This window comes from Barbus barbus (genome assembly GCF_936440315.1).
Source record: "Barbus barbus genome assembly, chromosome: 35".
In the NCBI taxonomy this organism is placed as follows: domain Eukaryota; kingdom Metazoa; phylum Chordata; class Actinopteri; order Cypriniformes; family Cyprinidae; genus Barbus; species Barbus barbus.
The window spans coordinates 2,780,248-2,797,621 of NC_136763.1; the positions used below are offsets into that span (position 1 = coordinate 2,780,248).

At 36.4% G+C, this 17,374-nt stretch overlaps 2 protein-coding genes across 8 annotated transcripts in view; one reads left to right on the forward strand and one right to left on the reverse strand.

The window, feature by feature from the left end:
- LOC306855363 (protein DENND6A-like) overlaps positions 1 to 2,471 on the reverse strand; it is a 32,865-nt gene extending 30,394 nt beyond the window's left edge. For both annotated transcript variants that reach the window (XM_079394018.1, XM_079394017.1), the window contains exons 1-3: positions 2,173 to 2,471; positions 1,073 to 1,111; positions 918 to 960 (exon numbers count right to left, since the gene is read on the reverse strand). In XM_079394018.1, the coding sequence (XP_079250144.1) occupies positions 918 to 960; positions 1,073 to 1,111; positions 2,173 to 2,376 (286 nt within the window). In that variant the 5' untranslated portion in view covers positions 2,377 to 2,471. The remainder of the gene's footprint in view (positions 1 to 917; positions 961 to 1,072; positions 1,112 to 2,172) is intronic.
- Positions 2,472 to 4,529: 2,058 nt separating this feature from the next.
- Positions 4,530 to 17,374, forward strand: part of LOC306854859 (sarcolemmal membrane-associated protein-like) — a 66,518-nt gene continuing 53,673 nt past the window's right edge. For 3 of the 6 annotated variants that reach the window (XM_079393121.1, XM_079393122.1, XM_079393124.1), the window contains exon 1: positions 4,530 to 5,928. In XM_079393121.1, the coding sequence (XP_079249247.1) occupies positions 5,731 to 5,928 (198 nt within the window). In that variant the 5' untranslated portion in view covers positions 4,530 to 5,730. The remainder of the gene's footprint in view (positions 5,929 to 17,374) is intronic. The other 3 variants (XM_079393123.1, XM_079393125.1, XM_079393120.1) reach the window with 3 other exon arrangements.

The following is a 17,374-nucleotide window of genomic DNA, read 5'->3' on the forward strand; positions in this document are numbered from 1 at the left end:
AAGCGTTATTTTGCATTATGAACTGGTATTTTAGACAGAAGCAACAGTTTTGTGTTAAAAACGCCTTAATGATGGATTTGTTTCTAACAAATACATAGCTTTTTGCTTCACAAAACATTAATTGATGGACTGGAGTGGTGTGGATTATTGTGATGTTTCTATCAGCTGTTTGGACTCTCATTCTGACGGCACCCATTCACTGCAGAGCATCCATTGCTGAGCAAGTGATGCAATGCTCCATTTCTCAAAATATGTTCCCAAGAAGAAACAAACTCACATTATATATTTACATCAAAACACACACTGCTACGAAGCAACTACAAGTGTGTGCAATCACAGATATTGATCTACTCAGTCAATGACGGTCCATTAATATCTCTAATCCAGAAGAGTCAGATACTCCACAACCCACGCTGTGAGTTTCTTTCTGAATATGCATGTGGCGTTACTGGAGGGAGATGTCAAGCTCTCATCCCACACACATTAGCGTAAGACACATGGGTCATAGTACTCACTCAGATGAATTACAATCCTCTAAATCAAACCTTAACAGCAGGAAAATACACTGCTTAATCCCAACACAGACACTTTGAGCACTAATAATACTCACATATAGTATAAAAAGTGATTCAAATGTATGTCAAGCTTCAAAAATACATTAATGATCACTCAGAGAAGAAACATGAACTGCATTACATAAAGATACTGAAAAATGCTTCTGACATGATCACTGAATAAACTTACTGTACTCTCCATTAGCTTTCAGCTTATCGTAACTGTATGATCTAAGACTGAACATTCTGCAGTCAACAATATTACATGTTTAGGCTACGCAGGTTTAAATCTACAGCTGACAAACATCTGTGCATCAACTTAAAAAAAAATAAAAAAAACTGTAGTGAAGAAATGCAATTTACCTGAATTGGAGTCCGGGAATGACAGATAGCATATACTTGTTTTCTGAAATGAGAAACACAAAGAAGCCACTCAATATTTTAAAACTGACCATCTAAATCCATGGTTGAAACCAGCAGGATAATATATAAAAAACAAAACAAAAAACAGTTAATACCTCTTTTTCAGTGAGTTTGGAGTGGTGTGGGTAAATCACCTGCAGCAGAAAAAATATAACATGGAAAATGTGAAAAAGTTATTTTTTTTTAATTGCATTTCACAATCGAACACATAGATTGAAATATTTTATGCACAAATATTTCATAACTACTGAAAGCTTCCAGACATACTGATCACAACATAAAAGATCAGACACGGTAACATGCTCCACTGAAGTACTGCTCTAATATCCAGCTGTACTATAAAACTGCAATGAAATAAAAAGTAGCAAAAACATTTACAAAAATATTAATATATATAATAAAACAACCAGTACAGAGATTTCCCATCTATGCGAGGAGTGCATAGATCTCATCTAGCCTCCATTGCATTGTGTGCCCTTCTTGAGCATCAGTTCATGTTTTCACCTTTTGTAATAGTTATACATGAGTCCCTCAATTGTCCTCCATGTGAAAAGATGGATTTCAAAATCATACAGTCAATGTTTGAAAGGGTTCAAATATGCAGAAGATGCTGGAAAACCAAAGAATGTGCAGGAGCTGGAGGATTTTTCTGAAGAACAGCTCAGGACAAACAAGGGACTCATCATTAACAACTATCACAAAATATGTGACAGCGGTGGATCATTCAGGAAATGACACATTGTATTAAGATTCAATAGTATGTAAACTTTTGAATGGGGTAATTTTGATAAATTAAGCAATTATTTTGACTTGTGGAGTATATGTAAACATCTGTTGTGTGAAATAGCTTATTCAGGACAGTACTAAATAAAAAATAACATGCAATTTTCATGATCCCTCTTATTTTGTTCAATTATTAACATTTAGCACATTCTGCAAGGGGTATGTAAACTTATGAGCACAACTGTGTGTGTGTGTATGTGTGTGTGTGTGTGTATATCTATATATATACATACACACACATACAATTTTATACAATATACAATTTTGATGACTTAGCTATTTTTGTTAGCCACTGATGCTAGCAGGTTTTCCATTGACTTCCACACAGTTAGCCGGCTAGCAGGCTAACTCACAGATGACAACTATACAGACAATATGATTTAAATCGTCCTAATATGACAGTCTGCTGTACCTCCACAGCTTGCCCGAGCTCCAGATCGAAGCCGACCACACAGATGCAGTGCAGCCAGGAGGAGAAGCGGTCCCACGGCAGCAGTAGCGGCTCCTCTACCGCTGGAGGCCCATCGACGGGCATCTCCTCCGCCGGAGAAACTCTCAGAGTATCTTCCGGCTCCTCGATCTGTTCTTCCAGTCCCTCAGGGCCCTGAAAGGCCATGGTGATACCCTCCGTTCGGTCCAGGAGTGATCGGACTCGGTTTATTGGTGAAAGCTGGAGGAACTTGAGCTGTAAATACAAACACGTCCAGGGCGAAAGGGGCGGAGCTTGCGTCAACAGCGTGCTTACGTCATAAGTGAGGTCAAGATTTTTACGGGAGCGCGCACGCAGCCAAGGTGTCTCTGGTATTTATTAACTAGCTTGATGAGTTTGAATGGTAAAAATTTGTGTATTAGATGTGCTTTTTTATTTTCAGAATGACATTTTGTAATGTAAAGAACAATACACTATGCAATTATTTATTTTATTAGAAAAATAACATGCATATGTTCTTTGCAAACTAAATTTCTTACATTTAAATTACTTACATTTCTTACAAGCCTTAAGGAACAAACTAAACAAACAAACAAAAAAAATGTATATTTTAATAGAACTAAAAATTATATAACTTTTTTCTGTTGTTAATAATTTTGTAAATATTGTATATATTTATATGCATGTATGTGTGTGTGTGTGTGTGAGAGTGTGTGTGTGTGTGTGTGTATATATATATAAATATATATATATATAATTTTTTTTGAGCAACCCCCAAGGCTAATTGCTTAGTGTAATTTGGCCAATAAACATACATTTTGATTCTAATTATAGTATAGAATGTATGCAACTGAGAAAAACCTTAAAATCCTTTCCGAATTCCATATTTGCATGATTATGTTTAATGTAATTTATTTAATCCGATAATATAATTTTTAGGTCAAATATGGTTTGCTTTCAGCTTAAGACTATTGTAGTTGCACGTTTCTGTGGCACACTTGTTGAAAATAATAACACGTTAGGCTCTGTTGTCTATCTTTAATCAAATGAACAGAGCAGGATGGAGTTCATATGGTGGCCTGGTACTTTAATGTCATTTATAACATATATAGCCTCAGGCATCACTGAACTGGTCCGCACCATTGTTTGCATATAGATGATTAGGTCTTTGAGCTACAGTGATCACTTAATTACTTCTTATGGGTCACATTAAGAACCAAGACAAAGCAATTGGATTAGCCTGAGAAAGACATTATTCAAATCAGCACGCTCCATTTGGTATGACAGATGTTCAGTGTAATTTAGACCACAGATTCCAAGTCCAAACAGAGAGACAGGGGGTGGAGTTTGCTTTGAAACCCTCTCCTCATTTCTGAAACAAAAATACTTTCCAGGGATGATTTTGAACTCCATAAATAACATGTACTTTTACTGGGAGCCTAGAGGCACCTTCCAAAGGCTATGATTTTGCCAATATGCATTTGTTTTGTGATGTCTGTGTTTGCTAAGCGAGCTGTTTGGTAAATGAATATTAAGTAAACTCTTCCAGTTTGGCATCTTTAGGTACTTACTGGATTTTTTAAATGAATAAATTGGACCAGAGAGTGAAGGAACTCCTTCAGAGCTGTTTTTAAAAGGCATTCAAGCAAGCACCTCATGAATATGGTCTAGAATTCACCTTATATTCATAAAGGCTGTGATCATTATAATAAAATCATATATAATATGGAGATATAAATGTAAGAATAAATAAAAAAAAGTTTAAACAAACAAAACAAACATGGAAATATGAAAAGTAAAGACACAACAAATTAATTAAAAATAATTATTTTAACACTTTATTTTAAGGTGTCCTTGTTGCACATTACATGCACTAAGTAGTATAATAACGATAAATTATGCATAATTACATGCTAGTAACCCTAAGCCAAACCCTAATCCTAACCCAAATCATATAGTAAGTACATGTAGTTAATTAATATCACTCAGTGCTTATATGTATAATTACACTGTAACAAGGACACCTTAAAATAAACTGTAATCTAATTTTAAAAAGTAGATACATTAATAAATAAAGTGAAAAAGTAATACACTAAATTAATGAGGAATGAATTTAAATAAAAATGATTTGTGTTTGTTTTCGATTATTTATTTTTATATGTATTTATTTGTATATTTATTTATTGACTTATTAAAAAAATCAGCATATTGGGCCTCCATACCATCTATTTTCATTCCATATGAAAAACGTCACCCTTTTCTCTGGAAACGCAATTCGTCCACACAGTAGCCCCGCCCCCGTTGGCGCGTCACGATGGAGTCCCCGCCCCTTTCTCAGTGGTGCTCGAGCCCCGCGGCGGTTTGTGGCCGGTGTTTGTGTGTGTGTGTGTGTGTGTTTCTCTTCAGGAGGACGACTTACTTCCAATTATCCTCTCGCACACAACGATTTTTACTCCCGTTTTCAGTGTCCCCGGTAGCGGAGACCCCCACAGCCTACCGCGGGACCGTGTCACGGACTTTATTCGTTTGCGAGTTTGTTTTCTGGGGAATTTATCGCGTCCCTCAGCGAGCTAAGCTAGGTATCGAGCTCGCGAGCTAATACTGGATTTGCGCAAATTCTCCTCGCACGAAAGTTGCACAGACGAAAAAATAACTTCTTCCCCCCGGATAAATTCACTCGGAATTATTTCTGAAGTCTCTTTCAGTCCGGAGGGCTTGATAAGAAGAAGGTAAAGGCCACCGTTACCTCAGCGAAGCTAACGCGCTAATATGAAGTTAGCTAGCTAACGCTCTGGTACGCAAGAAAACACCCTCCGCGGGAGCGGTTTATAACGCTTACATGAATTTTGACAGTTAAAAGCTTGCAATTGTCGGGTTGATTAGGTCTTTGAGCTTTTGTTTTCATAGTGAAAGGCTGATCAGACTTGGGGAGTGGTGGCTTGATGATCTGTCCTGCATACTTGAGCCAAACCCACTCATGTTATTAATCTTCATTGGGGGTTTAACATTTGCGTTAGTGCGTTTTGTGCCCGTTAATATAGAAGCCATTGCCAGTTAGTCTAGAAACGCATGTCAAACGGCGGACAGTCTTATTTCTGGGGTGGGGGGGGGGTTGTATAGATTAGCTGTTCCAACAGGTTACTTGTTTATTAGCGTTACTGACTTGTTTTTTGGTCAGGCCTATGGTTGTGAAGGGGGATGAGGATGAATTGTGTAGGGAACGAGGTGTAACTGCTCAAGTTGTGGACTGTCATCTAAAAAAAACAGATTTGTATGGAATTGGGCAGCAGGTTTGGCGTCATGGGGGTCTCGCAAGGGGGCATGAAGTCGTCTACATAGTGTCCATCTACAGTCTTTTTGACGTTATGTAGTCGGTCAGCAGGAGAGCCTTGTATTTACTTAGAGTTTTTCGTATTGCTATGTGCGTTGTTCTCCTGCTAATTCATTAAAAATATTGGAGAATTGGAGCAACGGGTCAGTCTGGATCAAGAAACCCTGTCTTTCGTCTCTGGTTGGAGTAGCCCTCCCAAGCCATCCTCAATGCCTTCAGCGCTGGCCGTGTTCACCTGTCGCCCGAATTCACACCCGTTTCAGGAGCGTCATGTCTACCTGGATGAGCCGGTCAAGATCGGGCGCTCCGTGGCCCGGTGTCGCCCTGCCCAGAATAACGCCACCTTCGACTGCAAGGTGCTGTCCAGGAATCACGCTCAGGTGTGGTTCGACCACAAGACGGGAAAGGTAAGTCAGGTGTTGTAGCTCTCTTGGCAGGCAGAACAGGTCAGATTGCCTCGTAAATCAACTGCTTGTTTGACATGCAGATGAAAAATGCACCTCGAGCTCTCTTGATTTATTAGGATTTTCTGTCTAAGATGGGCTTATATACAGGAATACATTTGTGACAATGAATTAGCCTATTCATCTGTTAACTTTAATATAAATACAGCTGATCATTGTTGGTCCATAACAGATAAAACTTTCTATTTTAGTAATATGTTTATAAATGTTGAAATGAACAAAGTAGTAAATGTATTACAACTGTTTGTCATTGTTAGTTAAAGTCAACTAATGTTAAAACCTTATTGTAAAGTGTTATTTCACAAAATATCAATACAAAGCCAATTTAATTTTTCTTGGAACTAATTTAAGTTTTCTCATTGGCTCGAACCCATCTTTCTTTTTAAATTAGTATTTTTATGTAAAATGACAAACAGATAAACAAAGGACACCACAACCAGTAAGAAAGGTACAATCATAGTCCTTGAGAGAAGATTGTGATTATTAATGAGTTTAGGAGACTTTACAGTATGGGAACACTCAGCAAGAAATACTTGAAATCTAGGAGAAGTGTTAAAAGTTATTGTGAACAAAACATTCATTTGAGAGTTTTGAAGTCCCGTTCTTAAAAAAAATTAAATGGGTAAATTAAATTTTAAAAGAGAATGTATTTGATAGCTGGTGTTTTGGTTCATTTAAATGAATGCATGATGTCAGTTTTTTTAACAGGTGTATAGCTGCTAGTGTTTTGACTGATAACTAATTATTGACAGATATTAATAAAATGAATGATTTCTGTGGCCCCCCCTATATATAAGGTCAGATATTTCCACCAGTATTTGTACATAATTATGACACGGCGGATTGTTTTAAGTTCATTATTTTAATTAGCAAACTGAGAGACAAACAAAAACAATAATTTATCAAGAGGGGAAATGCTTTTTTATTTTATGTATATTTTTTTAGCATTTAACTTAATTTAGATTATTTTACTTTATTAATAAAAATATTATAATTGCAGTAGTAATATTAAATTAAGTAATTGAGCACTTTTAAATCACACTTGGAAGTTTACTGAGGCCCTCTGGTGAGTCCAGGGCCCTTGGTTGAGAACTAACATAAAGTTAACAAAGTAATGACATAAAGCATGTTTGTACTATATTTCATGTAAATAAATGGTGCTTGGTTTAAAACTTTATCTGCAGTGAGATTCATGCATTAGGCCTAAGTGTGGCTTGAGTGTTCAGTTATTTAGGGCCACTGTGTATATATATATAGGCTAAAATGAGCTAAAGTAGTGCTGAAGTTGTCTTATAAATAACCTGTAGCCCACAGGTGCCCACATTGTTGCCAACCAAATATCTAACTTGATTGAGGGCTGTGGACTGAACATTTTTACATTATATCCAGTTGTACTACATTATAATGTATTTTAAAACAAAATTAATTTGTTCTCTGCATTTCATTGCAAAAATAAATAAAAACTGTATGTTAAAATAAAACAATTAAATTAATATTAATGGCTTATCCCCCCTTCCCTGTGATTATGGTATGGTGTGCCAAATCAGAGGTCAAAGGATTAGGCATCTCTGATCTACAGAGGTGTTTATGTGGCATTAGACAGACAAGATGTGATCGTTTGCAATTACATGCAGTCTCTGTCACAGTCATTGACTCATAACATCTCTCGTGAAAGGTGACGGAGCATTTTGACAGCTACAGATGAACTGTTTGAGACTATCTCACGTAACACTGCTGTGGTAAATAAAGTAATATATTGTTGTGGCATTTTTTTGCTCCTTGTGTTGATGCTGAAAATGTCGGCTCTTAATTCTGGTCTGGCTTGTGAAATTGGATGTCCGAGGTTTTATTTGCCAAGTACATGCATTAGTGTGGCTCTCCTTTCACAGCATCGTGTGTGAATGAACATGTAAAATAATCCTGTTGAAAGCAGCAGAACATATTCCACTCCGCCTGTATTATCCAGGAACGTGCTTTTGGTGTGAGTTTTGGTTTAATGCTGGTGAGTTCTACTTTCAGATGACACATTTTGACAGTGCAAGTGCACAGCGTATTAGGTCATAACTTGTTTTCTCCCTTAGGCAAGCTTATGGTTTCTAGTGGTTTTCTTCGGTTGTTTAGAGAATGGTTTTGGGTGTCTGTGTGTAACATAAGGATGTCTCTATTTGTTGTTATTACAGTTTGCATGCGTAAAGAGGTTTTATGTATGTCTGGCAGTGTGTAGGTGTGTTTTGCCTGTAAAGAGGAAGTATTAGATGCAGTGAAGTTTTGCCGCCATCTCTCTGGGGAATAATTTCTTAGCTGTTGTGAAATAATTGTGGCTATGCTTGCTAACTGCAGTCATGTAGATTAAGGTGTGGTGTTTGAATTAAGGGAGTGCTGCACGCTTCAAAACCAGGTGAGGCGATTAACCCTTCAGAAACAAATTTTGCTCTGACTGAAATAAAAACTTTAATCTGACAAATTAAAGAATGATTATTTATGGCCCTGTATCGATATTGTGGTACGTGTGCAGCAGTGGACCTTGCTTAATTCGAGTACATGAACACCGTTTAAAATGGAGTAGAAAAGTACGAGGTTTCTAAAAAATGAATAGAGCATAACATAGGCTACAACAATTTTTAATCTGGCCGCAGAGGAACACAACTGGGTCGACTGATATAAAGAGACGCAATCCCCAAAACAGAACTTCCCACCTGCGCAATACGGAAATATCTGCTAAGTGTGTTACTTATCTTTGTCAACCTGGCAACCATGTGTACACGCGCTCTCGCCACTGTGAATAAATGCACTTGCTTTCTGAAAACACCGGTTAGCTTGCCAGTTTAGCGATCTCCACTTCAATATTCTATTCTCAGAAAAGTGTAATAAATCAATTGTTTATTTATGAGAGAGAAAGAGAGAGAGAGATGCTGTGTATGTATGAATTATTAACAGTGAAGCTGTGGCTTTAATTCCCTTAGAAACAATGATGTTACCAGCTCCTTGTTGAGAAAGATAATGTAGCTCTTGAGCGATAAAGCTATTTAATTGATCAAATTGCGGGGCAGTGTTAAAAAGTTTGTGTTGAATGTCTGTCTGAGGCCGCAACGTGATCTGTGTGAGTGACTGAGTGTGTGTGTTCGTTATAGTGAAGAAAGCGCATTAGTTTAGAACGCTTCTAAATGTATTTATTTTTTTAAATGTAGAGAGTGCGTTAATGTGTGCAATCTTAAGATGATTTTTTAAATATATATTAATATGAGTACATTATAAATTTATTAGAACGAGTACATTATTTATGGGCTTAAAAACAAGATGCAAGCAATCGGAATATTGTACCTGGTGGGGAGTGCTCAATGTAAACATGAAACGTTGCCATTACCTATATTGTACTGTGGTACAGTTATGGAGGCCCTTCATAATGCAGAGGTCAACGGCCTCCTCTGCCTGTAGTTAGCAATGGCCCTATAGTATGCAGTGTTTAATAAACAGCTGCTTTACTAAGTTCTTCTGAGGTGAAATGTAGTGCAGTCCCGTATTGTGATACATATTGTATCGTGGCCTCTGTATCGTGATACGTATCGGGACTTTGCTGGTGATACACAGCCCTAATTGAAATATAGTTTTATGTATTTTGCATGTATTTTATGTATTACTTAACCATGTGTTAATGTGTGTTTGATAATCTAGACTTCATCTCATTAGATTTTTTTATAATGCATTAGTACTTAAATAATTTTTTAGCTTACACCAAACATAGACTGTTGGAATCCATGTTTCTTGGTTACAGAAGTGAGATGCAGTGTTGTTATGGTTATATCTAATAAAATTGCAATTTATACACTTAGAGAACTGTCATTTAATGGATACACTCCTGCAATTAAATGTGCTTGTCAGTATCAAAACTTTGCAATGTGTATGTGACCTAATATAAAAGGATGTCATTTCATCATTATTTTAAGTAGTTGATTAATAACTAGAAATTGCTGTTACTTTGTTATCATTCAGGCGATTTTTAAATACTTTTGCAGAACATTTTTTTTCTCCATTGCATTAAAGGAATAGGTCACCTAAAAATTTTTAATTTGCTGAAAATTTACTCATCCTCAGGCTGTTCAAGGTTTAGACTTGCTTACCAGTGGATTCTGTGCAGTGAATGGGTGCTGTCAGAATGAGAGTAACACAAATCCATAAGTAACAAATAGATGTTAGAGATTTTAACTTCAAGCCGTTGCTTTTGGCCAAAATAGTCCATAATTCAATTTTTTACAACTTGTAAACAGTGCTTGATTTGTGCATGCACTGTAAGAAATGCTGTGTTAAATACAACCCAGTGCTGAGTAAATATTGAACAGAACACATGCTGGGTTGTTTTCAACCAACAGTTGGGTTAAATGTTTAATCCAACCTTCTGGGCAGTAACCCAACCGCTGGGTCTAAACAACCCAATCACTGGGTTCGTCCATATTTTACTCAGTGCTGGGTTGTATTTAACCCAGCATTTTTTAGAGTGTAATTCTCTCCTGTTATCAGAATCAGAATCAGAATCAGAAAGAGCTTTATTGCCAAGTGTGTTTGCACACACAAGGATTATGGATTATGGACTCTCTTAGCTAGAAATAATGGTTTGAAGTTAGAAACGTTAAGATTATAGATTTATTTCCTTGAAACGCAGCTTTTCACTTCACAAGATGTTAATTGATTTACTGGAGTGGCCTGGATTACTTGTGGATTGTGATGTTTTTATTAGCTGTTTGGACTCTCATTCTGACGGCACCCATTCACTGCAGAGCATCCATTGCTGAGACACTGATGCAATGCTATATTTCTCCAAATCTGATGAAGAAACAAACTCCTCTACATCTTGGATTTTAATCTACGGCAAATGTTCACTTTTGGTTGAACTGTTCCTTTTCCTACTCGGTCTAAATTTCTTAGATTTTATCAGCTTCTTGTTATTGACGGTATTAAGATTAAAAATCTAATACCGTCCATTTCCTCTCTGGGATTGGTTGTTCACATAGGATAGCAGTAGGGATGGCTCGATACCATAATTTTGGCTTCGGTACGATACCAGAATGTAGTACCTCGGTATCGATACTAAATCGATACCATAGGTGACAAATAATCAGCCTCAAAAGATAAGTGAATTAAAAAAAATATATTATTAATAATAATAATAAAAACAGATTAATATGTTAATACCTTTGTATCAAACTGTAACAAAAAACCTAAAGGGAACATAGGTTACAGTTTGAAAATAGGCTAACTGAAGTAATAAGATGAAAATATATTCAAATCTTATCTTTTCAGTGCAAACACAGTGCAAACTAAATGTCTCCTAAAAAAAACCTACCGGAAACATAGGTTTCATTTTGAAGAAGTTTGAAGAAAAAAAAAATAGCACTGAAGTTGCGCAATTGATGCAACAAATGTTGCTTTATTGTAAAGTGTTATTCTAACAGTCAAAGTAATATTCAAAATCATGTTATTATTTCTCTCTCTGATTGTTTTCAGATTTCAGACTCAACCAAAGACAAAGCATTAAATATAAATCTCACTCTCTCACTTGCTTCATATTAGTGGTCGGCAGTGCATCAGAAACATTCCCTAAATATCATTGATACTAAAATTAATATAGCAAAACTCTTGCTCAATTCATATCCAATTAAAATTTGATTGTATGAGATGCAAGTGCATGCATTACGTGACCAAAACTTCATTGATTCTAGCGTGTCTCACGCACATTTGCGCTTACTGTATTACATCTGAATGTGCGTTGATCAGATGTAAATAAAAGGTCAAATCAAATCTGAATTTATGAATGATGCATTCACCTGTCGATCTCTTAATTCTTTGAAAAGATCAGGATGAGCAAGCGACAAATGCTTAAAAAGATTTGATGTGTTCCTGTGGCAACATGATTTAGGCCTATAGCAACGCTTGCAAACAGGTGCAGTAAGGCCAGTTCCTTCACCTTTGTCATCTGTTTTTTATCCAAAGTAATGCCATATTTCACTTCTACTGTTCTCTTTATTTATTAATTTTGGGTGCGCTGAGTTTCATCTGTTTGATCCATCGCGTTGTTCTGTTGTCACATTTACCAGTTGCGCAGCAATTTGGGAAGCACTGCCACCTACAGGTACATTTAGCAATTGCAGCGTATGAAATACCGAATTGAGCAAAATTATGATATCGTACCGTTTGAAATATAATATATACCGGTATTTTTCCAGTATCGGTATACCGCGCATCCCTAGACAGCAGTAATGACCTGAAGAGACTTCGTTCCTATTGGCACAGTTTCTGTCGGAAAGATGTGCCAAGATGAAGCTACCTGAACTGGGCCAGCCAATAGTCGGCATAATGTGAAATGGTGCCAATATCACCACCTGTCCACTGGCTTTGTGATGCTGTGTACTACAAATGCGGGCATTGCTGTAAAGGTGGCGATTGCAACTGTATCCCTGAGAATGTTGCCGGTATTTATAGACCTCAATCAAAGCCTCAGTGTCTGGATGACTGCTCTCAGGCCTGACACTGCTATTTCTTCTAATGGATTTGGCAAAATGTCACCCATGAGAATGAAGCCAGTGTGTTTCTAAGATACACTGTCCTGCCAGGCTCTGGGCTGTCATCTGTGCTCTATTTAGACCAGTTTTTAATTAATGTGGTTCACTTCTCATTATGTTTTCCTTTAGGATTTGAGTTTGTGAATGCCCAGGTTTGCTTTGATCTCCTTGTATTGTGTTGCATTCAATTTCAGGCTGATCAATACTGTAAATGACAGCCTGAATGTTTGTAAGCCCTAATGTGTAGTGTTGCTCTGTTCATGGATACACTGTAAGTAGAAATAAGATTTGAGCTGTTTGTGTCTTTCCTTTAGCCTTGAGTTGACTTGGAACAAGCAGAAGCATTCACCTGAAGGAATAGTTCACTTGAAAATGAAGATATGCTGAAAATTCATCCAAGTTTTAGATGAGTTTGCTTCATCATAATTGAAGAAATTTAGCATTCCATCACTTTCTCAACAATAGATCCTCTGCAGTGAATGGGTGCCGTCAGAATGAGAGTCTAAACAGCTGATTAAAACCATCACAATAATCCACATGACTCCAGTCCATTATTTAACGTCTTGTGAAGTGAAAAGCTGCATGAAAGGAAAAAAAAAAGGTTTCACAGACAAGGCTTAGATTAGACCAGAATTAGGCTTTAGTTAAATTAGGACATTTAAGTAGTTTTTAAAATGTGCCTTAGAAAAAAAAAATTACTCGTCTGCATCTTGATACAAATCAATGGCACTGACATATTTTAAGTTATGTCAGTGCAGGTTGCTTTCAGTTTAGACGGCTCAAAAATGCATATTAGACTAGGCTGTGAAACCAGGCACATGTGCTTTAATTTTATGCCATCACTTCTGGCCATAATAAGTCCATAATCCATTATAACACTTTCTCCAGTGAAAAAGTCCATCTCCTGTTGTCCTCTCACATCAAAATCCACCCACATATTTGTTTAGAACTGTTTTGCCTTGTAAACAGTTCTTGATCTGTGCAGATTTTTCTCCTGATTCAGACGAGATTAATTTTTCAGTAGAGAAGGCATAATTATGGCATATAGAGGACTTGTCTTAGCCAGAATTAATAGTTTAAAGATAAAAATGTCTTGATGGTTTTTTCACTTGTTGAGTGTACATGGATGGTATGGATAGTCATATGAGTTCTGGACAGTCTGTTATTGGCTTGTTAGTTTGTTAGTTTTAGGTGATTGTTAGAATCAGTATGTAAATACCAGTATCAAATGTAAATATTACCATCTGCTTAAAGTCTAAATTAAAAAGAGCCCTTAGAATAGAATTCTACCTGGCAACTTTAGAAGTATCAGCTATTTGTGGGATTGTCCCTCCTTTTGGTCTATTACAAACATGTCTTTATCTGATGCCATGGAAACAGCAAAGAAGAGTTCATCCATGTGATGTGATGTGGGTCTAATATCACTAATCTAGGATTAATTGCTTGGAAAAAAATTGACGTTTTCATTTAACTAGAAAAATTAATTTTATTGGTCCTAGATAATGTCATATTAAAAACATTTAGCTTTTTGCTGCTTTTCTGTTTGTGCATCTGATATATTTAATTGTTCAGCAGTTTCTTAAGTCTTTTACATCTTTAATTAAATTGTTTCTCTTCATGTGTCTGTGGTATTGCTTATCATCTGTCTTTAGCATTTTTAGCTGCAGGCCGTTGCATATTTTCTGTCAAAGTGTGAGTTCTTTTGTCGAGTCTTAAAATAGTATGATGCCATTTGCGTACAGTCTGTTGTTATTATAGGCAGCACCAAGACAGGGACAACTGGCTAGCAGCTGACTTTAGCTACCGGAGCCCCCTCCTTCCTGATACGAACTCGCCCAGTGCCCCGAGGGGCGACCCACACCCTAGATCTCTAGCAGCTGTACAGGACTCTGTCTCTCTCCTCATCGGCCTGCTTCATGTCAGAAAATACTGATATTATTGAAATGCATGTCTTGGAGTTGAAAGTGCACCATCAGCATGTTCTTTATAGTGAATCAGCTTAATCACAGATATCAATTCGTTTCATTCACAGACATACACGATTTAGTGTCCTGATTCGGCAATGGTTTCTAATAATTCATACCGCACTCGTAGAAATATCAAATCTCAGCTGCAATTGTTTAATATTTGCAGACACATACAATGCCACAGACAACCGGTAACAAATCATAGGACTCTATCTGGAAAAAGACTCATGTGCGAGCGCTGTTATCTAATGAGATCTTGTCAACGCAATTAATAATATTAACTGTGAGACGTCTTAATTGGATCATATGTTATCTGTGTAAATCCATCCTGTCATAATCTCTTAAATGTGAAGTTTTCGACACCACACAAAGCTCTGACATACTTCCACAGTGCTGTAATCATAAAACTGAGTCCATTTTATCCACCCTGTTAATTCATTGGAATGCAAATAGGATGCTTATACTACATTTATATTTCAAACACGTATCAAGCCCTGTTTTAAGATACTACACTAAATTTATTTTACAAATCCTCATGTTTTCTTCCAAGCCCCTTGCTGGCGATAACTAAAATCACTACATTCTTCATTTGGTTTCTAAGTAACTGTAAACACTCTCTCAATGGTCTTATTTGTAGCTTTTAAATCAATCCCATTTTTAAACTTGGACTATTTGCAGGGCATATATCTGCCATGAGGAGCAAGCCCTTCTCACTGCACATCATAATTAACATGAGCTATCATTGAAAACATTGAATGAGTGAACGGCTAGCACTAGTTTGATATTTTCCTGACTTTTCTGTGTAGCTTGCAGCTGCTTGTACTGTTATGTCTCTGACATCACACAACTGTAGCATGAAATATGTTTGTAGATGTAGCTGGTTGCATGGTCATTCCTTTGCAATTAGGCAGGAAGTCAATTTCTGAAACCTTCACTTGCTTCACTCTTCCCTCGTGAAATTAGCTGAGACAATAACATCTTTCAAGAAACTGCTGCTCTTAACTAATTCACAACCATCAACAAAAGTATTTACTATTATGCCTACTCATTAAAAATAACCCTCTCTTTCCCTTGTTTTCTTCATCTCACCTCTGCTGTAGCTTTTTGTATTGATACTTTTGATTTGGCACATTGTACTATAGATGCTGATTCTTTTGACAGCTTGCTTATGATGTTTGCATTGGATAAGTGTCTGCTAAATGATTAAATGTAAATATTATTCCAGTCCATTCAGACACTGAAATGCATAACTCTGACAGATATAAGTGTGCTTTCTTTTATTTTCTATACTAGTTCAATGAATGGGCATCTCTCCTGGTCTGTGCCTTCGCTCTAGTGTTTTGAAAAGCTAATGATGGAAGACTTTAATGCAATAAACATTTTGGTTTTTATTAAGTTCTTAGAAGATTCATAGTATATTTGAGAACGATAGACTCTAGGCTTTAGGAAACACAAACATTGGCCAGAACTTCAGAAGTGAAGTGGATATTGATTACTGGCTGCTGAATCATAATAGGGTTTTTTTGTATGGATGTTTTTACAGTACGAGTTTATATTGACTTAGTAAATATATTGGTGGCTTTGAGTTCTTTGACCTATGTAGTGTTAATCTTGTTTTTTTTTCAAGTTTATTAACACAATTCGGTTGTTGACGACAAACAGCACTGCAATATATTAGAAAAGCATTATATTTATCAGTTATGTATTAATTGTTAAAAGGTATTTATGTATTATTCTTTGAGGTTTGTAGTGTTAATCCTATTCTTTTAGTTTATCAACAAAATGATGAAAAATATGAATGACTACAATAATTGAATATTTTAATTTAGTTGTTGACAAACACTTGTTATAGAAAAACATTAAATTGATCAGTAATTCATGTATTAAATGTAACTTAATATAGCATTTTACAATTAACTGAATACTGAATAATGCACATACTAGTAATAACGTGTAATTGTGAATATGCCATTTGCTGTCTTATTTATTGCAATTTAATACTCAACTTATTAAATGTTTGAATATTTGGTTAAAGTTTGCTGCTTGACCGTTTTTAGTCCATTTTGCAAATTAGTTTTATCTTAGTTTAAGATTTGAGTAAAATGGCCTAAAATTAATAAACATCACCTGTCCTTGTTGTTTTAAATCGTCTATATATTGTCTTTTTTCTTCAAAGACTAAAAAAACTGTGTTAGACATTACTGATGTATTGTACTATTTTGGCCAATGTTGAAAGACTGGCAGTGAACCTTCTGTTCATGAAACTACGATAGATGGTGTCTTCACAGGGCAAGCATAAGGGGTTCTTTTGTTAGATGACTTCAGGTTTTCCAGGGAAAGACCTCACTGCCTTTTGAAATCTTAAATCCCACTTAGGCTTGAGTCATTCTGTAGCCGGTAGCGAATTTGAAATCTCCACTGGGTCTGATCGAGCTTTCAGAGAAAACTGGTGCTTTATCTGTTTATAGTAAGAGTGTTTTTGCTGCAGTAATTCATTCAGGTTTGCTAAAATTTTACTTGCAAGGAGTTTGTTTACATGTTTGTTGACTTGCATCTAGGGCTGCACGATATATCGTTTCAGCGTTGAAATCGCGATGTTAGCATCCGCAGTAGTCACATCGCAGGGTGTGCGATATTTAGTATAGGTTACTGATCATTATATCTATACTGATTGTTTTCTTTGCTCACACAGACACGACAGCTGTATAGAAATACCCATTTTAAATAAATTTAGCAGCAGTGCAAGCGATTTTCAGTGCTGGAAATCCATTTAGGCTATCTTTTACATTTTTATTCCAATATCGTGCAGCCCTGCTTGCATCACATTTCCAGCATGAATGAAAAGATTTAAGCTTTCCAGGTTCATAT